The sequence below is a fragment of the Phytophthora sojae genome (genome assembly GCF_000149755.1).
Source record: "Phytophthora sojae unplaced genomic scaffold PHYSOscaffold_3, whole genome shotgun sequence".
NCBI lineage: Eukaryota > Oomycota > Peronosporomycetes > Peronosporales > Peronosporaceae > Phytophthora > Phytophthora sojae.
This window is the reverse complement of record NW_009258117.1, coordinates 7,811,906-7,831,612: the sequence shown is the minus strand read 5'-3', so window position 1 is coordinate 7,831,612 and position 19,707 is coordinate 7,811,906. Positions and strand designations below refer to the sequence as shown.

Below are 19,707 nucleotides of genomic sequence, written 5' to 3'. Positions count from 1 at the left end.
ACAAAGTGCAATGGATTCATTTAATCAAATGAAAAAAAATAAGTGCTTCAAACCCTGCTTGCGCTGTAGGAACACACCTAGCGATTTTCTTCAGTGTATCGCGAGCGAAGTACCCTGTTAACTGGTCCCAGTAGCTCTTTACTTCGGTCGCGGTAGGTCGATAGAGCTTAGTGGTGGCTGTGAACAAAAGGGCTGACTCCCTTGTCCTGGTCCAGGTCGGCGAACGTGTGGTTTACATCTCGGTGGTTGCATTCGTCCGCACGGATGCACTTGACCATGTCGTAGATGTTGGACCCCTCTGGCAGCTTGTAGTACGTTTGAGCGATGATCGGCGCCTTCTTCTCCTTCCACGCGTCCAGATGACCCCCTTCAATGTCCTGGAGCAGACATGTGTACGTCTTCACGGCCTCTTCTTCCAGATACCCGACAAATCGGTGACAGATATTGGGCGACACCAAGTACGTCAAGAAGAAGCCATTGAAGAAGACGCCTTGCGCTCCAACCACCAGCGCGCGGAAGAACCAGTCCGGCTGCTTGAGGTTCATGAAGATCAGCAAGTGCATCCGCTCATTCTCCGCTTCTTCGAGCAGAGTGTGGATCCAGCCGTAGTCCCGCTTCATGCGTCGCAGTGAGCGCAAGTGGCGCAGCATCCCGCCCACCATGCCGGGCACGCCCGCCACGGACTCGAGGAAGAGGCAGCGGTTGAGCCAGTCCTTCTCGGTCATGGCGCCGCCGGGGCCGCGGTAGCCGGAGATGACGTCGAAGCCCGTGCGCAGCGCCTTGACGGCCATGTAGGCGACGCGCTCGTGCATCTTGACGATGGGGTGGTGCGTCTGCTGCATGTCCGAGATCTTGTCCAGGTCGTACACTGCGTGGTTGATCGGGTTGTCCCAAACAGACTCGCCGCTCTTGGTCGTGGGGTGGAGCGGATGGACGTTCTTGGACTCGAGGAAGTGCGTCTTGTACGCTGGCTCGCTGAAGGCGTCGACAGGTTCGGGGCGGCTCTTGGTATCCTTTTTCTTCTTCGTAGGGCCTGGTGTTGGCGTTGAGTCATGGAGAGCTGCAGTGGAGAAGAGGTTGGAGGAAGCTCGAAGCAATGGGAACAGCAAGTGCTGAGACTTGGCCACCCCTCGAGCTTGCCGGCGCAGCTGATACATCGCCACCATGGTGGGCTATGTCTGCAGGTATTCGGTGTGTGTATGTGGCTTCAAAGGCAGATTCAAGACTGAAGCTGGTGTTTATAGCGAGAGAAGGCTGTGGGAGACGGCGGTAAGACAGTCGACCCATCGCCGTACCCCGCGAATGAAGTTGAAGTGGATTGCAACTGACAAAACCGGAGCATAAAAAGCTCTAGCTATTACTGTAGTAATAGAAGATATTTACTCCGGTTCAGTCGTTTTTGCAATCGCATGTGACGAGGCAGGAAAAAGTATCCTTTCGCGGAGATTCAAGCTCAAAACTTACACCGGGCTGTCAGAGTCTAAAGTCTCTTCCTAGTGGTGGCTGTAGACGAACGGACTGACGCCCTTCTTCTGGTCCAGGTTGGCGAACGCGTGGTTCACGTCGCGGTGGTTGGCCTCGTCCGCGCGCACGCACTTGACCACGTCGTAGATGGACGCGTCCTCCGGCAGCTTGTAGTACGTCTGCGCGATGAGCGGCGCCTTCTTTTCCTTCCACGCGTCCAGGTGGCCGTCCTCGATGTCCTGCAGCAGACACGAGTACGTCTTGACGGCCTCCTCCTCGAGGTAGCCCACGAAGCGGTGGCACGTCTTGGGCGAGACGAGATACGTCAGAAAGAAGCCGTTGAAGAAGACGCCCTGCGCCCCCACCACGAGCGCGCGGAAGAAGTAGCCCGGCTGCTTGATGTTCATGAAGATGAGCAGGTGCATGCGCTCGTTCTCGGCCTCCTCCAGCAGCGTGTGGATCCAGCCGTAGTCGCGCTTGAGCAGGCGCAGCGAGCGCAGGTGGCGCAGCATGCCGCCCACCATGCCGGGCACGCCCGCCACGGACTCGAGGAAGAGGCAGCGGTTGAGCCAGTCCTTCTCGGTCATGGCGCCGCCGGGGCCGCGGTAGCCGGAGATGACGTCGAAGCCCGTGCGCAGCGCCTTGACGGCCATGTAGGCGACGCGCTCGTGCATCTTGACGATGGGGTGGTGCGTCTGCTCCATGGTGGCGATCTTGTCGAGGTCGTACACGGCGTGGTTGATGGGGTTCTCCCAGATCGGCTCACCGTCGGTAGTTGTTGGTCCGTGAGGGTGGCGCGATGGCGATTGCTTGAAGTGCGCCTTGTACGCCGGCTCATTGGTGGCGTTGGTGGGCTCCTCGGTGATGGCCTCACTTTGCTTGGGCGGGTGGATGGCGGAGGTCGACGCGAATCGAGACGTTGTGGTCGATGCAAAAGGAGCGGGCGAGATCGAAGTTGGAGTGCTCCGCCGTGTTCTCCTCGAGCCCCAGCTCCTTGTTGGCAGCAGCGTTGATAGTGAAGTTACCACTTCGCTCGGGCGAGCCCCAAATGGTGAAGCCCGCAAGTCCGTCGGGCGTCAACACCCGGCTGGCCTCACGGAGCATCGCGTCCGGGTCGGGCGCCAGTTGCAAGCAGAGACTGGCGATGTAGCGATCCACTGAACCCGTGGGGACGTCGGCCAGGTCTTGACCTACACAACATGGATCAGTATAAGGTAGTCTGAAAGGAGAAACACTCTACCCTCAAAACCTACCGTTGGCTTCCCTGCAGCTGATCTTGATACTGTCCGAGTTGATTGCACGCAGGTTCTCCTTGGCCATTTGGATCATCACGGGGGACAGGTCGGTGACCGTGAACGTCCGCTTGACTCCTTGGGACGAGCTCGGTGGCCCTCGAAGCATGTGCTGAGCAACGTCGAGCGAGCCCAACCCAGCGCCGGCGGCGATCTCAAGCACGCTCTGGGCGCGATCCAGCTGCATGAAGGAGTGCAGGTGCTGGGCGCACTGCAGCGTCATGGACTTGTTCGCCGTCTCAGTGTAAACGGCAGCAAAGTTGCTCCAGTTCTTCCGCATCGTGGCGACCCGTTTAGCCATGGCTGGAGCTACGGCGATACAGCTAGTACTTGCGTGTTGGGGTGATACTTCAAGACTGACATCATTTGGCGAGGCAGCTCGGCGGCTGCGCATGAGAACCTCAGCACTTCAATGTATACGAAGCACACCGCAATGTGCCTGACCCCCACCATCCTCACGATGAGTATGAGTCATTTATGTACGAATCAAGTGTAGTCGGTAAGTTTGAAAGAACCTCAGGCGTACTCGTGAAGTGAACGTACTGGAAACAAAGCAGTCTCTCAACTGTGTTCTGTTCCTCTGATTGGAATCGATGCATGCATTAATGCACAAGCGGCATTGCTCACTTCCTACGAAGAACAATGCACCGACGGCCTTAGTGGTGGCTGTAGACGAACGGGCTGACGCCCTTCTTCTGGTCCAGGTTGGCGAACGCATGGTTCACGTCGCGGTGGTTGGCCTCGTCCGCGCGCACGCACTTGACCACGTCGTAGATGGACGCGTCCTCCGGCAGCTTGTAGTACGTCTGCGCGATGAGCGGCGCCTTCTTTTCCTTCCACGCGTCCAGGTGGCCGTCCTCGATGTCCTGCAGCAGACACGAGTACGTCTTGACGGCCTCCTCCTCGAGGTAGCCCACGAAGCGGTGGCACGTCTTGGGCGAGACGAGATACGTCAGAAAGAAGCCGTTGAAGAAGACGCCTTGCGCCCCCACCACGAGCGCGCGGAAGAAGTAGCCCGGCTGCTTGATGTTCATGAAGATGAGCAGGTGCATGCGCTCGTTCTCGGCCTCCTCCAGCAGCGTGTGGATCCAGCCGTAGTCGCGCTTGAGCAGGCGCAGCGAGCGCAGGTGGCGCAGCATGCCGCCCACCATGCCGGGCACGCCCGCCACGGACTCGAGGAAGAGGCAGCGGTTGAGCCAGTCCTTCTCGGTCATGGCGCCGCCGGGGCCGCGGTAGCCGGAGATGACGTCGAAGCCCGTGCGCAGCGCCTTGACGGCCATGTAGGCGACGCGCTCGTGCATCTTGACGATGGGGTGGTGCGTCTGCTCCATGGTGGCGATCTTGTCGAGGTCGTACACGGCGTGGTTGATGGGGTTCTCCCAGATCGGCTCACCGTCGGTAGTTGTTGGTCCGTGAGGGTGGCGCGATGGCGATTGCTTGAAGTGCGCCTTGTACGCCGGCTCATTGGTGGCGTTGGTGGGCTCCTCGGTGATGGCCTCACTTTGCTTGGGCGGGTGGATGGCGGAGGTCGACGCGAATCGAGACGTTGTGGTCGATGCAAAAGGAGCGGGCGAGATCGGAGTCACGGCAAATGGCGATCGCTGGCGCTTGAACAGACTCAGAGCCTGGCGGCGGAAGTGTTGATGCGTGATGGAACGCTCCATCATCTTGGCAGTCGTAGCGTAGTGCATGGCAGGTGGAGTGGAGTTGATCCTCTCGCCGATAGGAAAGGGAAGCTGGGTTTTGTGGTCACTTGAGACTTGTCTGTCGAATTGGACAATGGACCGAGCACTTCTCCGCAATGAAAAGACTGAATCGGTGAAGCTATCTGCAGCAGATGCAGCAGAAGGACAACTTCAACCTCGTGTTGTAGGGTGCACCACCGAATTTCACCAAGCAGACTTTTTGCCGCGTGTCCATGGGCTCAAAGGTGCGACTTGAGTGTCCAGGTGCAATCAACCACCTGCTTCAACCGCGTTTGGGCGGCAGGACTGAGCTAGACATGGGCCCAAACCCATTTGCCGAAGTGACCGTAGGGCACTCTGTCCATGCGATTCACAGGCTTGCGCGAAGCCTGCCCCCACGCAGGATGCTCGGCCAAGGCTGCGGTGCAGACTCCGCGGTACAGTACATAGCGCACCGTAGCGGTGACTTCAGTTCACGGCTTGGAAACGTGGGGCCACGGCTCGCCGCCATTACTCGCGGCGTTGCAATCCGAGACACGGCAGGGGAACAGATCGCAATGGCGGAATGACAGCCCCTCCCTGCCGAGAAGTTCTGCTGATACCGCAAAACTGTAGCGCTAAGTGTGTTTTGCGGTATCACGAACTGTGTGAGTTGTATGGTTATCTATGTGTCTCAATGCGGGTTAGGGTTACAAGCCGGAGTAGGGGGGCAGGTGAAAGCGATTTCCAGGATTTCACAAATTCGCCCCTACCGAACCTGGGGCCCCCTTAACTATAGGCAAGTCTGGGCTCAGCGTAACTTTCCCTTTAGCTTTCCAACGAGCCCAACTTCACTTAATGATATTTCGTGCAGCCTTCAGGCCGTTCCATTTCCTAGAGCACTCGTGGAACTTTGGGAATTTGGCGTGGGTGACCTCCGTAGCTGCCAGACTGGGCCAAAGTATGTCCATGATAAAAAACACGATTTGCATTGGGGTGTTTTTTTGCGGTATCAGCAGCAAGAGCCCTCCCTCGAGTGCAATCACCACGTTTGCTCAAAAGCTGGGGCCTGCCGATCCCTAAGCCAATCCGTTCATGTCAACAATGCGCAGGATGTGGTGGCGGGGCGACATTGATCGCCACGTGCATCCACCAAACGCGCTGCTTACTCGACGATGGCGCGTGCCGCCAGGAAGGCAGGAATCCAGACTGGATAGCCTGGCCGACGCCATCTCCATTCGACTTCGCTTGCAAACCGCGTTACCCAACACGACCATGTTGAAGCAAAACCTAGGGGATCCTAGACTTCCAGAGCTCGGCCCTGGAACTTCCTCTCTCTCTCTCTCTAAGCTCACTTCCGCGCGAGGATGATGTAGGTCTCCAGGCCGATCGGAGTGCCCTTGGCGAGCCACTCGTCGGCCATGCGCGTGACGATCGCGTGGTGCTTGGCCCGCAGCGCCCCGTCCTCCATCGGGTGCGTCCTCTCGAGGAACTTGGCGAACTCCTCGCCGCTCCAGAGCTCCACGACGCACTGGAACGGCCAAATCTGCACGCGCGTGAACCCAGCCGCTGCGAACCGCTGGCGCAGCGCAGGGAGGTCCTTGCCCATGGCGAAGTTCGAGTGCTCGCCCGCGCCCTCCTCGAAGCCCATTTCCTTGTTAGCGGCGGAGGCAATGGTGAAGTTGCCACTGCGCTCCGGTGACCCCCAAATAGTGAACCCCGCGATGCCGTCGGACGTCAAGACGCGGTTGGCCTCTCGGAGGATGGCGTCTGGGTCAGGGGCGAGCTGGATGCAGAGACTGGCAATGTAGCGGTCCACTGAGCTCGTGGCCACCCCCACCAGGTCCTGACCTGCAATTTCATCATTGCTATTAGTGCAGGGAGGGCGCTGTGCCGTTAAACGGACTTAAGCAGCAGCGTACCATTGGCTTCCCGGCACTTGATCTCAACGTTGGCCGAGCCCACGCCGCTCAAGTTCTTCTCGGCCAGTCCGACCATCACGGGGGACAGGTCCGTGACCGTGAACGTCCGCTTGGCCTCGCGTGGGAGCTTGGAGCAGCCGTCCGCGAGGTACTGGGCGACGTCTTGTGACCCCAAGCCAGCGCCCGCCGCGATCTCAAGCACGTTTTGCGCGCAGTCGAGCTGCATGTGCGAGTGCAAGTGCTGCGAGCACTGCAGCGTCATGCGCCTGTTCGCCGTCTCGGTGAAGCGAGGGGCGAACGCATTCCAGCGCTCGCGCACCTGCTCGAGTTGGTCGCTCATGCTTGAAAAGATCTTTATCCGCTGTCCGCCGAGTATTGCAAACGAGTATTGCAAAATGATTGGAGCAGCGCTCCGAAGCATATCTCTGCGCGCCTTCACTGTGAGACCGCCTGATCGTCTGACAACTTGGCTCAAGGTATCTTTAGCGTTGGCGGCCAACCCTTTTGGACAGCTACAGCAACATGTACGGTGTTGTTGTTGCTTGGTGCTCGAGTTCAGGAACCCGTACCACTTCAAGAGTCCTGGAACCACGTTATCAAGATCTGAAAGTCAGGCGCATTAACCCGACGTTGCGCGCTGCCTGACGACGACCAAGCTCGATTCCACACACGATCCCGCATGGCGATCGTGAGATTCCGACGGTGGTGGGTAACACACGAGCAAGCCAATTGCAGCAGACAAAAGTCAGGCGGATCCGCTCCGTCGCGTGCAGTCTGCTTGTAAATGGCGAGCTTCAACGACAATTGTCGAGTGGCTGAAGTTGCGCCGTACTTTGCGGGACAAGAAGCTGAAGTCTGAAGTCTGAGGCACTGCTCCTCTCACTTGACAGTGGACGCGTACTGCCTGGCCTCCCGTGCTCATTCCTCAATTTGACTTCCAAGTCTCGAGCAAGAACAACAACCAGTCCGCCCGCTCTCAAGCGTTCAAGTCCTGCATCACCATGCACTACTCCACCGCCGCCAAGTTCATGGAGCGATCGGCCATGACGCAGCTCTACCGTCGCCAGGCCATGGGCTTACTCAAGCGTCAGCGCTTCGACTCGGTCATGGCTTCTTCCCTCACCTACCGGTTCGCCTCGACCATTGCCCCCACGGCCCAAGCGGCAGTGAAGCCCGCCGTCGCGGAGAAGGCTGCTCATCTTGAGCCGACCAACGCCACCAACGAGCCCGCCTACAAGGCGCACTTCACGCTGTCTCGCATCCCAACCAGCGAGAATGGCGAGCCGATCTGGGAGAACCCCATCAACCACGCCGTGTACGACCTCGACAAGATCGCCACCATGGAGCAGACGCACCACCCCATCGTCAAGATGCACGAGCGCGTCGCCTACATGGCCGTCAAGGCGCTGCGCACGGGCTTCGACGTCATCTCCGGCTACCGCGGCCCCGGCGGCGCCATGACCGAGAAGGACTGGCTCAACCGCTGCCTCTTCCTCGAGTCCGTGGCGGGCGTGCCCGGCATGGTGGGCGGCATGCTGCGCCACCTGCGCTCGCTGCGCCTGCTCAAGCGCGACTACGGCTGGATCCACACGCTGCTGGAGGAGGCCGAGAACGAGCGCATGCACCTGCTCATCTTCATGAACATCAAGCAGCCGGGCTACTTCTTCCGCGCGCTCGTGGTGGGGGCGCAAGGCGTCTTCTTCAACGGCTTCTTTCTGACGTATCTCGTCTCGCCCAAGACGTGCCACCGCTTCGTGGGCTACCTCGAGGAGGAGGCCGTCAAGACGTACTCGTGTCTGCTGCAGGACATCGAGGACGGCCACCTGGACGCGTGGAAGGAAAAGAAGGCGCCGCTCATCGCGCAGACGTACTACAAGCTGCCGGAGGACGCGTCCATCTACGACGTGGTCAAGTGCGTGCGCGCGGACGAGGCCAACCACCGCGACGTGAACCATGCGTTCGCCAACCTGGACCAGAAGAAGGGCGTCAGCCCGTTCGTCTACAGCCACCACTAAGGCCGTCGGTGCATTGTTCTTCGTAGGAAGTGAGCAATGCCGCTTGTGCATTAATGCATGCATCGATTCCAATCAGAGGAACAGAACACAGTTGAGAGACTGCTTTGTTTCCAGTACGTTCACTTCACGAGTACGCCTGAGGTTCTTTCAAACTTACCGACTACACTTGATTCGTACATAAATGACTCATACTCATCGTGAGGATGGTGGGGGTCAGGCACATTGCGGTGTGCTTCGTATACATTGAAGTGCTGAGGTTCTCATGCGCAGCCGCCGAGCTGCCTCGCCAAATGATGTCAGTCTTGAAGTATCACCCCAACACGCAAGTACTAGCTGTATCGCCGTAGCTCCAGCCATGGCTAAACGGGTCGCCACGATGCGGAAGAACTGGAGCAACTTTGCTGCCGTTTACACTGAGACGGCGAACAAGTCCATGACGCTGCAGTGCGCCCAGCACCTGCACTCCTTCATGCAGCTGGATCGCGCCCAGAGCGTGCTTGAGATCGCCGCCGGCGCTGGGTTGGGCTCGCTCGACGTTGCTCAGCACATGCTTCGAGGGCCACCGAGCTCGTCCCAAGGAGTCAAGCGGACGTTCACGGTCACCGACCTGTCCCCCGTGATGATCCAAATGGCCAAGGAGAACCTGCGTGCAATCAACTCGGACAGTATCAAGATCAGCTGCAGGGAAGCCAACGGTAGGTTTTGAGGGTAGAGTGTTTCTCCTTTCAGACTACCTTATACTGATCCATGTTGTGTAGGTCAAGACCTGGCCGACGTCCCCACGGGTTCAGTGGATCGCTACATCGCCAGTCTCTGCTTGCAACTGGCGCCCGACCCGGACGCGATGCTCCGTGAGGCCAGCCGGGTGTTGACGCCCGACGGACTTGCGGGCTTCACCATTTGGGGCTCGCCCGAGCGAAGTGGTAACTTCACTATCAACGCTGCTGCCAACAAGGAGCTGGGGCTCGAGGAGAACACGGCGGAGCACTCCAACTTCGTCATGGGGAGGGACCTACCCGCTCTACGCCGCCGACTCGCCGCGGCCGGGTTCAAACACGTGCAGATCTGGCCCTTCCAGTGCGTCGTGGAGCTCTGGAGCGGCAAGGAGTTCGCCAAACTCCACCAAGAAATGTTCCCGCTCGAGAGCGGCCAGGGGGAGCTCAGAGCTCGGCGGTTCGCTGTAGTGGAGCGAATGGCCGACGGATGGCTCGCCAAGGGAGATCCCATCGGACTGGAAACCTACATCATCATCGCCGTCTTGGCCATGCCATGCTGTAAAGGAGAAAAGTCCATAAAACAATGACCAAGTTTCATAATACATCATCAAATGTCCGTAACAAATTCCGAATATTACAGTAAGATTTTGTAATCAGATGGCTACATTCGCATTCAGCGATCTCCCTTCGATGTCGTCCGCTTCCCGCCGCGTTGACGCCGTCCGCCGCCACCTCTCGCCCTCCCCCATGAGCTACAAGTCTCCCGTGACGTCGCACATCCTCGACACTTCGCTGGGGCGTCCTGCCGCCGACGTGCGCGTGGAGCTGCAGCGTCTGCAGTCGAGCGGCCAGTGGCTCCGCGTCAACGAAGGAAGAACCAACGCCGACGGGCGCGTCGCCTCCCACTTGGTGCCGGAAGCTGAGACCTTCGAAGCGGGTGCCTACCGGATGGTGTTCTACACCCAAGAGTACTTTGAGCGCAACGGGGTCTCGGAGTTCTTCTACCCGGAGGTGACCATCGCCTTCATTGTGAAGGACCCCTCGCAGCACTACCACGTGCCGCTGCTCATCAACCCCTTCGGGTACTCGACCTACCGCGGAAGCTGAACGCTGGTCAACAAGAGGAAAATTTTAGTCGTAAATTACGGCTTCAAACGATTGAAACCGAGTGCAAAGTATTATCCATTTTCTTTTCTTCGGATAGTTTCGCTTGCAGGTTTGGGCAGCCGGATCGGTCAAGGAGTTTGGTCGTGATCGCAAGAACTTTTGCGCGGACATGAAGTCCGACGACTAGGTGAGTCAGGCGCGGAGAACTGGAAGACCTTGGCCAAGATTGAAGCAGCGAGTGTCTCAACCGTCTTCGTTTCCGACTCTTTGAATTTGCCTCTTGGTGAGATTTCTCAAAGCAATTCGTCGGCCTCCAAGGCTGCAACGCCACTAAGCTCATCGGGAAGAATCGGTGCATCGTCTACTTCCGGATCGGGGTCGTCGAAATCGCTCAGCTCGTCTACTTGCTCTTGTTGCAGCTGGTTGTTTATGCTCCTCCGACGTTTTGAGGTAGTAGCTGGCACCTTGACGGCTTCTTTCTGCTGTTGAGCGCCTTGAGCGCCATCTACCGACGCCGACAGAGACTTCAGCTTTGTCGTTCTCAGGATTTGCTGGCGTGCAGAGCACTTTCGAGGTTGTGATACTTGTTCAAGTGGGGACATTTCTTGGTTGTTCATTGGGCACAAAGGGTCGATCTCGGTTGATGCGGAAGTAGTTGCTGCACTGGAGGAAGGCCGCACAAGTGACGGCAACTTGGACGGTCTTTTAGTCGCTGCAGACATCTGCCGGGTTTTCTTTGGTTTCTGGGCAAGCGGAGATGGCATTTCTGGGGTCGAACCGCGAGGTGGTGGCACTGGAATGAGCTGCTGGTAATACGCCAATTCGCTTCTCGCCTTCACAGCCTCCTTCGTTACTTGATCCCTTGCCGATAGCACCAGGTTGTTGAATTCCTCGAGATCAGCCTTCGTTTTAGCATCCAGGGCTTCAGTTTCCGGATACAAATCGGTCTCCATGACAGAAGTAGGAGAAATTCCACCCGAAGCTCTTGAGTTGCTTCGAACTGTTCGTCGACGCCGCAGCTTCATGATAACCTCGCGAGCTTCACGTAGGGACTGGATCGCAGTAACTTCAGAAGGAGGTAGGGAACCAGCATTTACACATGACGATAGCACTAGATTTCCTGGTAACGAAACTGAGAGACTCGGCTGCCGTTCACTTGATCCAGGGCGCGATAGAGAGGGCAAAGCTTCTGTTCGTGGAGTTCGAGAGGCTTCCAAGTTGTTGGATGCAGCGCTGTTTTGCTCCAATACTAACGAAGTCTTGGTGATTTCAGTTAGGCCTGGAGAAGATGCACGCTGGCGTACGGCGTTTCGCTCGATTGCACCGAATAGCCTTAGCGGCGGGGCTTTCACTTCCGGCAGCGAGGCTGGAAACAATAAACCACTTTCTTGGTCACGCGAGAGCGACATCACCTCGTTCTTCCAAGCTTCGAGGCGGATGACGAGCTTGCTCAGCCTCGTGTGAACCACAAGCCGATCCTGGAAGTCATCCCATGCGTAGTCGCTCTCAGACACCCCGGGGCGTTTAAACCTGATGATGCAGGTCAATGGAGACCCACGACTTAACACAGTCTCGAACGAAGATGTTGAATCATGCAGGACTAACTCGAATCGCGATGTCGAGGGGGCAGAGAGAATGATCGGAACACTGACGTCGTCATCCGCTGCTGGACTGTCGACTTGTTTTTGCTGTGCGTGTCCGTTGTCGAGTTTCAGCGTGATCAACTGCTCAATACTCGCCTGAAAATGTTATGTTGACACGCACAACGTGACGTCAGACAGGAAAGACTCGAGGCAGCGTAGCGTTTCTTCGTCTGCACTTGCCTCTCCAGCGCGATTATAGTTTTCAAACACCACGCGGGAGTGCGACGCTCGCAGCACGAACTCCTGCTCTCCGAGCAACACCAGCGTCGAAGTGGGGTATTTGTCGCTGTCGTTCACATCCACCGCGGTCGCCGTCATCGTTCTGATGTTGCAGACTGTCGGCGTCAGCGTTCCGTCGTGATATTTTCTGCAAGGCGCTGAAAATAAGTCGACGGGGCATTCATCAGCACGAGGCTGGCAGGGCAAACCAGCAAGCCTGCAACTGGTTTGAGGCAGGGAAGAGGCGGCTATCTCCGGGTGAGCTCTGGACGCACCGCAACGCGCGTCTGGGTAAAAATTCGTAGCCGTTACGTCGCCTTCCTTCCTCGCGCGTTCCCGCTCTTATCAAGCAGGGGGCAGCAGGGTGGCATTAGTGCGAGGTTGTGCTGGACTTGATGCAGGAGCCACGCCGTGATACTCGAAACGGTCCGGCGAGTGGCAGGAACCTTACCAACGGGTGCTGGGCCGTTGAGTAGTTCAGCCGATTTTAGAAGCCTACAATCAAGTCTCCACGCAGCAATGGTGATCCCGTCGTCCAGACCTTCAACGGCCTCGCCAGCCAGGCTCGTTGCCACTTCTCAAATTGCTCCGCGGATCGAGAACGCCAAAGGTCGATCCACAGCGAAATGGCCGATAGTCTGCCGCTCTCGTTCCCAGCTCTGTCAAACTGCGTGCAGTCGGCTCGCTCAGGTCCCAAGGTTGTACCCGGTGTGCCGGTCTCGTCGTGGAAGCAGGACGACAAGGTACTGCGCTGCGGGATCTGTGCCAAGAAGTTCGGGCTGCTGCGCTGGAAGCACCACTGCCGAGCTGTAAGTTTGGGCGATAGAATTCAATAGACCGGATCCAGATATGGGAGTACTCACATTGTCGATGACTGCAGTGTGGGGATATTTGCTGTCGTCGGTGTCTTGGATTCTGCTTGGTGGACGTCCCGGAGCAAGGCGTGGACTTGGCGTACACTTGCGCTCGCTGCGTGCAGAAGAACACGAGCAAGCATGCCCTTGTCGGAGATGTCAACTGGCCTTACAGCGGAGACTCGCAGGGCTCCAGACTGCACTTGAGTCGATCTGCCGATTCGCTTGCGACCATGACGATGAGCGACTGCACACAGTCGCCAACTCCAGTCTCGCCATGCTCGTTTTCATGGTCGATTACCCCGACTGCTTCCCCTCCCCAGAGCGCGCGCGACTTCGATGTGGTTGTCAGTCAGTACCGCAACCAGAAACTTCACTCCGTCTGCTCGCTGCTCGTGGATTATCTCGACTGCGTCGGTGGAGCTATCGTTCTGGTGCAGGACCAGCACCTGTGGGTCATTGCACACAAGGGGCTCCGATCGCGCGTTCTGCGGGACCCAACCTTTCTCTCCATCTGCAGCCGAGCGCTGAGCACTCAAAACGCCTTCACCGTCCCTGATCCCAACAGTTCGCCGTCTTCTTCGTCATCCATTGATCCCAGTACGTTCCAGTTTTTCGGAGCTTCCCCACTGTTTGATGTTCGTGAGTCAGCTGGACCAGCTCTTGGATGCATTGTGGCACTTGACACCCGACCACGTACCGCTGCTGCTGCCGCCAAAATGGACGTCACGTTGGAGAACCTCGCAGACCACGTCATGGACTTGCTGGCGCAGGAAGAAACCATCTTGCGCGTGTACGCGTCAGGAGACTTCAAGATTTTTGCATCAAGCGCCACGGACAGCTTCCCTGCTCCGAGCGCGTCGTTCGACGGCTTTAGCAGCACCTCATCCACCGTAGCTTCGGGCTCTCTCTTTTCGTCCGTGCACACGCGGCCTCGGCGATCGAGCAGCTTCGCTTCCAGCGACGAATTCTTCACTCGCAGCGCCAACTTCAAGGGAGACAGGTCCGCCATTCGAAAAGCTGTTGACGTTGCCTTCTCCTCCAAGAACGAGCAAAAGCGATCAGCTCTCGGCACCTCTCGCAGCGTTTCGGCCCTAAAAGCGGCATGAACAACAGTGACTCCACCCCATGCAGAAGCAGTGCCTGCTTCTCCTTGTACCTTGAGTAAACTGTGGCAACTCTCGTAAATAATATTATAATCACTTCACCAAAGTACAGATGCCACCACGCACAGCACATAATTCTCCCTCCACTCCTACCTCGCTTACCCAGCTCACCGGTCATAGCCCATGTCACGTTGGTACAGCGCTCTGTCTCGAGCCGTCGGACGATCTGCCAACCAGTTGCCGCTACTTGTCCGCCTAGCGAACCTCTTCTTCTTTCGGATGTCGGTCGTCTCGAAGATCGCTTCCAGGTTGCATGTGTCCACAAAGTCCTGGAAAATCCCGGGCGACGGATCGATAGCGTTTTTGCCGAATTGTGCGCTCAAGATCTTGTTGAGGTGATCCTTCTGGGCCCACCGCGGCACCTTCTTCTTTCCGTGGCGTCCCGAGTCCGAATCACTGCTTTCGCCATCTGATGACTCCGCATTGTCCGACATCTCATAGTTCACGATTTCGGGCGAGTGGCTTTTTGGCGCATGCTTCGCAGGTTGGGGTGACATCAGGGCAGGTTTGGGTGCGGGCTTCGACACGGGTTGTGGCGCTGGCTTTGATACTGGCGCAGGCTTCGAGGCTGGCTTGGCCACAGGCTTGGAAACAGGTTTCTGCAATAGTTTTGCTGCTGGCTTTGCGGTAGGCTGGGAAGATGCAGATGCACTCGCAAAGCCTCGAGGCTTTTGTTGCGATGACGCCGTGAACGCAACTTTAGATGCTGTCGTCGAGCTCGCTGCCTGGCCGGCTTTCTTTTCAGCCGCAAGCATAGCTCGTTTCTTCTCCAGCCCAGCACGCATTTCCTTCAGTCTTTGCTGGCGCTTTCTCGCTAGCTCGGCCTCACGTTTCTTGCGCTCGTTCAGGCGCTCTTGTTCCCTCTTAGCCTTAGCATCCTTCTCGGCCTTCTCCTTCAGCGCCGCAGCCTTCCTATGCTCCTCCAGCTTCTTCTTTAAAAGAGCCTTGCGCTTCTCCTTCTCTTGTTGCTTCTGTTCCTCAAGAAGGCGTGACCTCTCAGCCAACTTGAGCGCATTCACGACGGGGGCACTGCGACCACTGTTGCTGTCTTGAGAGCTAGTATCCTTCTCGAGTAACGTTGTGAAAGAATGCAAGCCGCTGACCAAATTCGAGATAGGTCTTCGAGTGCCAGCGGTGGTTGCCGGAGCTCCAGACGTCAATGCGTTCTCCACAACGGATGGTTCGGGAATTGACGATACTGTCGAAGATAGCGAGTCTGACCTGTTTCGGTTCGCCAACGCTTCAGCAGTTTGCGCCCTCGGCGAGTCCAGTTTCTTAGTAGCTCCAAACAATGTTTTGGAAGACAAGAAGGGTGGTTCGAATACCGGTGGATCCTGCTGGGAGCGTTCAACACTCGCACGCTGCGTTGGTCTGTCTGCCGGTTCTTTTGTCACGCTTGCAGTAGCTGGCATAGATCTCGCTGCTAGCTTGTCTGCCAATCGATCACGCAGGGGGCGCTCGACTAGATGTTCTTCAACAACAACAGAGAAAGTCGATCTTGGAGTCTTCGAATCGCGCAGTGAGCTGTCGAGTGCTGATGACACGTCCGAGATACTTTCCACTTCGTTGTGACGGGCCATAGATCGCATAAAATCGTAATCCTTCGCTTCTTCCACGTCCTGCACAGTACTCGTCGCCCCCGACTGAGGAAGTTGTGCTACCTCCTTCGAAGCCGAAGTTGCCTGACGACTTGCGCTTGCAGGCGTGGAGTCGCGTTCTCGAGTGGTAGCTGACGACTCGGAAGTAGGTGGCGAAACGTGATCGACAGCAACCCTCTCAGAAGATGACGCAATAGGGGTCCGAGCCTGTGCCTTCTTGTCTCCAGCCGACGAAGCCCGCAGCTTAGCCTTGAGCTGGTCGCGCTTGGCCCAGAAAGCCTTGCTTGCTTTAGCTTCCTCAAGCCGTTTCTGTGCGGACAGTTTGGCAGCCGCTCGAAGCTTCTGAGCTTCGCGTGCGACGTTCTCTTCAAATTCTCGCTTCCTCCTCTGCTCCTCAGTCTCATTTTTCGACACTGCATTAGCGGGCGAAATCGAGGACAGTACATAGGCCTCAGGGGTGCTGACGGATGCCAGTTTCGCTTCCGGTCCTGGAGTTGATTCAGCTCCAGCAGACTTGCTCTCATCACGTGGCGTCTGTGGGGCCTTTTCTGGACTGGGATCGGACTGGGTAGACTCGGCCTGTGAACTTTCGACTATAATGTCCACCTTATCAGTGGGAGCAAAGCTGACTTTCCGAGTAGTTCCCCGCGTGCTTGGTGCCAGTGACGACGCCTTTCGCAGAATCGACTTCCGCTTCCAAGCGAGCGGACTCGTGAGTTCACTCTTTCCACTAACTTGCATGGACTTTCGCGTGAGTTTAAGCTCGTCGTGGGTAATCTGCTCCTCTGCGGCGTCACGACCAGCAAACTCCACATCATGTTTAGAGTTGTTGCTAGTGGGGCTGCTGGGTATCTCAGTAGACGGCGGTTCCACCCTTTCATCACCTGGACCTGATTCCGGCGCCGATTCTGCTGTATCCAGCCCTGTGGAAGGCGTCTCCTCGGTCTGTGGCGGGTTTACTGCCTGCATTTCCTCGTCTTCATCATCTTTTGTAGGTGAGCTCTGCGGCTCTTCATCACCCTCCACAGGAGCATCCACCACCACAACCTCGTCCTCGTCGTGATTCTCCTCCACAGTCTGCGCCGACGTCGGCTGACTCGTTTCTTGGCTGCGCGGCGACTTGTTGGAGCCCACACTTTCTCGCACAATCTCGTCCGCTCCATCGTCCTCATCGTCAATCACAATCACCTCTGGCGGCTTCTGCTCCTGCTCGTCCTGCTTCTCCGTTACCTCCACGACCTTGTTCAAGTGTGCGCTGCCCTCCTTCTTCTCCTCCTCCAGCGCGCCCAGCAGGCGGTCACACAACACCGCCTTGAGGCCGCTAGTACGAAGACCTCTCTTCTTCAGCTCGGACCGCAGCTCCGCCACCTTGAGCGAGCCGGGGTCCTTCAGCACCACTTCGGACGGGCGGCCTCTCTTCCGCGTCCGCTTATCGGCCACTTCCACACTCTCCGCCCTCGGCCGCAGCCTCATAGACAACCGCGCGTCGCTCTTCGGCTGCTCACGGGTCCTTCCACGCGTCTCCGACGACTGCTCCGTCCTCTGCTTCTTCCGCGCGGGCGCCTTCACCTCAAACGCGTCCTCCAGGCTCCTACAAGCCGCAAAACCCGGCAAAAAACAGCGTACACAGCTGCGCGTGAGTCTTCTGTACGTTAGACACCCGCTAACGCCTTCAAATCCGCGTCATTTACCTGGGAAAAGGCGCCGGAGCGATCGGCCCCGAGTGCTCGAAGCGCGCCTTGACCTCCAGCGAGCGCGCGATCTGCGCCAGCTCGTCGCGCAGCTGCGCGACGTTGCTCGCGTGCTGCGTCTCCAGCTTCGACCAGTTCTCGCGCGCCAGGCCCTGCAGCTGCCTGCGCACGCGCAGCACGGCGTCGCCCATGCTGCAAAGTCGCTCGCTCGCCCTTTCCTCGCAATAATGAGGCGCAATAAAGATGGCGCGGGCTTTTGAATTTTGAACATATGTGTACCTGATTATTGGTACAGTTGGTGATGTACTTAGATTGGAGACCCAAACGCGAAAATCGTGGGAAGTCAAAAATGAAATTTCACATTGGCGAGCACCAGCACTATGCTGGTGCCGTGGTGCAATGCAATTGCTCACCCGCCCGCTCCAGTTGCCGCTGGGACGCTGTCGTCGCAGCCTCGGCCCTTCCTGCTGCTGTCTATTTACTAATAGTAGTGTCTATACTGGCATCTCGGGTGTCCTGCTGTCGCTTCGTCCACCACCGCCGGTCGGGTCATGTCTGATGGATGGATGAGCCACCGACTGCCGATCGTGTTGTTGCAGAGCCGCTAGAGAATCATACACGAGCTCTTCTTCTGCTTGGGCACCTTCTTCCGACGCACCTCGCGCACAAACGTCTCGAATACTGCCGTCACGTTCGCTCCTGTGAGCGCACTCGTCTCTATGTAGCGCGCGTTGTACGAGTGTGCTATCCGCCGCCCCTCCTCCGTGCTCACTTGGCACTTGCTCGGGTCGCGGTCCACCACGTCCTTCTTGTTGGCCACGAGGATAATCGGCGGCAGCGGGCGGCGGCTCTCGTTGATCTGGAGGTGCAGGTCGAAGAATGGTTGCAACTCCTGCAATACCAATACGCAGCACAATGTGAGTCAGTCGCTCGAATGACAAGGCAAACGCAACCATGACTTCCGGCCAGCACGTACGTGAAGCGAGATCCTCGAGTCCATACTATACACAAACACATAGCCATCCTTGTCCATCATCCACTGGCCTCGTAGCGACTCGAAGTCCTGCAGCACCAAAAGCACACACACCGTAAAGTGAGCAACTAACATCGCCGGTAACACACAATATCCAGCGCTTTGAACGCACATCCTGCCCTGCGGTATCCAGAATCTCGAGCATGCACAGTCCGTCGTCCACGGTGATGGCTTTCCTGTAGGCGTCCTCGATGGTGGGGTCCCAGTCCTTGACGAAGTAGTCCCTCACGAATCGCAGCGTGAGCGCACTCTTGCCGACACCACCCGAGCCCAGCACCGACATGTGGAACGTCTCCTGTCCGTTGGCAGGACCTGCTCAGAGAGGGAAAAGAACCCTACCGTCAGCTTCTCCAGCTTCATCATTGGCAGCACACGAGAAACAACAGATCCCCGTACCCAGTGACTTGTAGAAGGCCTCGCCCTGCGAGACGTAGAGCGTGTCGTTGTTCTGCAACTCGTCCACGTCCGAGATCTCAGCGCCGCTGGCCAGGAAGAGCCGCTTGGCGCGCACGCCCAGCTTCTTGCTCGCCACCTTCTTCAGCCGCGCGATGCTGTCCTTGGACTTGAGGTTCATGACCTGCCATGCGATACAGTACCCGCAAACGTCTGGGTGAGCCCCCCTCCCCCTGCCTCACTGCGATCGTCTATCACCCACCCACGCACGGACGCACCTTGCCCTCGGAGCCCGCCTCGTTGCGGTAGATGAAGAGCCGCATGTCGCTCATCGTGGTCTGTGTAGCGCCGATGGCTCTGTCTCGCCGGCCAGTGGAAGCGAGAAGCAAAGCGGGCCTCGGTCGACGCCTGCCTGCCTGCCCTGCCCTGCCCTGCCTGAGTTCTCGCCTTCCTCGAGTGCGCAACCTTACAACAAGTTGGGCACCCACTTGTGGGTGTCCCCCCTGCCGCGGCACTGATGCCCACAATTGCAACTCGGTTTGGGCACCACTTGGTGTTTGTATGATATATCTTGAGCATTATTACCGATACAGCTGCCATAGTTTGTCAAATAACAGATATGGCCACATAGTCTCCGTAAGCTAATGAACAGTGGTACTCTCCGCTGACCCAGTGGAAAGACCTTTGAGTGAGCACGGGCTCCGCTGGCTGGCAACGTCGCCCGAGGCTTGCACGACCATCAGTAAGCGAAGCGCAGCCCCCTTTTGCAGCTATGTAGATTGATGGTCTTATTGCTGCTGCTCAGTGTATGTGCTGAGAGCGCCTGATGCAGCAACCGGCAAGCATCACTGATGCTTGCCGGTTGTGGCTGCACACCACGGTGAAAAAAGCTCCCAGGTGTCTTCCCCATCATGACAATCGCGCGGGCTC

The 19,707-nt window shown here is 57.6% G+C and overlaps 9 protein-coding genes across 9 annotated transcripts; 3 read left to right on the top strand and 6 right to left on the bottom strand.

Annotated features, from left to right (window-relative positions):
• Positions 1–529: 529 nt before the first annotated feature.
• Positions 530–1,214, bottom strand: PHYSODRAFT_354419 (hypothetical protein; the record flags this gene model as incomplete). Its single annotated transcript, XM_009526230.1, has 1 exon — positions 530–1,214. A coding segment is annotated over exon 1 (636 nt), but the record flags the coding sequence as incomplete, so codon positions are not given.
• Positions 1,215–1,493: 279 nt separating this feature from the next.
• On the bottom strand, positions 1,494–4,447 carry PHYSODRAFT_496550 (hypothetical protein; the record flags this gene model as incomplete). The annotated part of the gene is made up of 2 exons (XM_009526229.1): positions 1,494–2,337; positions 4,371–4,447. 2 exons carry the CDS (start codon positions 4,445–4,447, stop codon positions 1,494–1,496), a joined length of 921 nt encoding a protein of 306 aa, XP_009524524.1.
• Positions 4,448–5,771: 1,324 nt separating this feature from the next.
• Positions 5,772–6,682, bottom strand: PHYSODRAFT_489313 (hypothetical protein; the record flags this gene model as incomplete). Its single annotated transcript, XM_009526228.1, has 3 exons — positions 5,772–6,271; positions 6,343–6,457; positions 6,545–6,682. The coding sequence occupies 3 exons, from the start codon at positions 6,680–6,682 to the stop codon at positions 5,772–5,774; spliced, it is 753 nt and encodes a 250-aa protein (XP_009524523.1).
• A 661-nt stretch (positions 6,683–7,343) lies between these two features.
• PHYSODRAFT_247287 (hypothetical protein) lies at positions 7,344–8,233 on the top strand (the record flags this gene model as incomplete). The annotated part of the gene is made up of 1 exon (XM_009526227.1): positions 7,344–8,233. A coding segment is annotated over one exon (890 nt), but the record flags the coding sequence as incomplete, so codon positions are not given.
• A 557-nt stretch (positions 8,234–8,790) lies between these two features.
• On the top strand, positions 8,791–10,234 carry PHYSODRAFT_557704 (hypothetical protein; the record flags this gene model as incomplete). Its single annotated transcript, XM_009526226.1, has 3 exons — positions 8,791–9,052; positions 9,116–9,612; positions 9,833–10,234. The coding sequence occupies 3 exons, from the start codon at positions 8,791–8,793 to the stop codon at positions 10,178–10,180; spliced, it is 1,107 nt and encodes a 368-aa protein (XP_009524521.1). The 3' UTR covers positions 10,181–10,234.
• A 239-nt stretch (positions 10,235–10,473) lies between these two features.
• On the bottom strand, positions 10,474–12,141 carry PHYSODRAFT_299410 (hypothetical protein; the record flags this gene model as incomplete). The annotated part of the gene is made up of 2 exons (XM_009526225.1): positions 10,474–11,919; positions 11,953–12,141. The coding sequence occupies 2 exons, from the start codon at positions 12,139–12,141 to the stop codon at positions 10,474–10,476; spliced, it is 1,635 nt and encodes a 544-aa protein (XP_009524520.1).
• Positions 12,142–12,668: 527 nt separating this feature from the next.
• On the top strand, positions 12,669–14,005 carry PHYSODRAFT_495893 (hypothetical protein; the record flags this gene model as incomplete). The annotated part of the gene is made up of 3 exons (XM_009526224.1): positions 12,669–12,851; positions 12,923–13,447; positions 13,508–14,005. 3 exons carry the CDS (start codon positions 12,669–12,671, stop codon positions 14,003–14,005), a joined length of 1,206 nt encoding a protein of 401 aa, XP_009524519.1.
• A 164-nt stretch (positions 14,006–14,169) lies between these two features.
• Positions 14,170–14,496, bottom strand: PHYSODRAFT_493335 (hypothetical protein; the record flags this gene model as incomplete). Its single annotated transcript, XM_009526223.1, has 1 exon — positions 14,170–14,496. The coding sequence occupies one exon, from the start codon at positions 14,494–14,496 to the stop codon at positions 14,170–14,172; it is 327 nt and encodes a 108-aa protein (XP_009524518.1).
• Positions 14,497–17,689: 3,193 nt separating this feature from the next.
• PHYSODRAFT_285656 (hypothetical protein) lies at positions 17,690–19,239 on the bottom strand. The gene is made up of 5 exons (XM_009526222.1): positions 19,056–19,239; positions 18,781–18,961; positions 18,497–18,696; positions 18,328–18,414; positions 17,690–18,243 (listed from the first exon to the last, which is right to left on the bottom strand). Exons 1-5 carry the CDS (start codon positions 19,107–19,109, stop codon positions 17,956–17,958), a joined length of 810 nt encoding a protein of 269 aa, XP_009524517.1. The 5' UTR covers positions 19,110–19,239; the 3' UTR covers positions 17,690–17,955.
• Between the last annotated feature and the right edge of the window lie 468 nt (positions 19,240–19,707).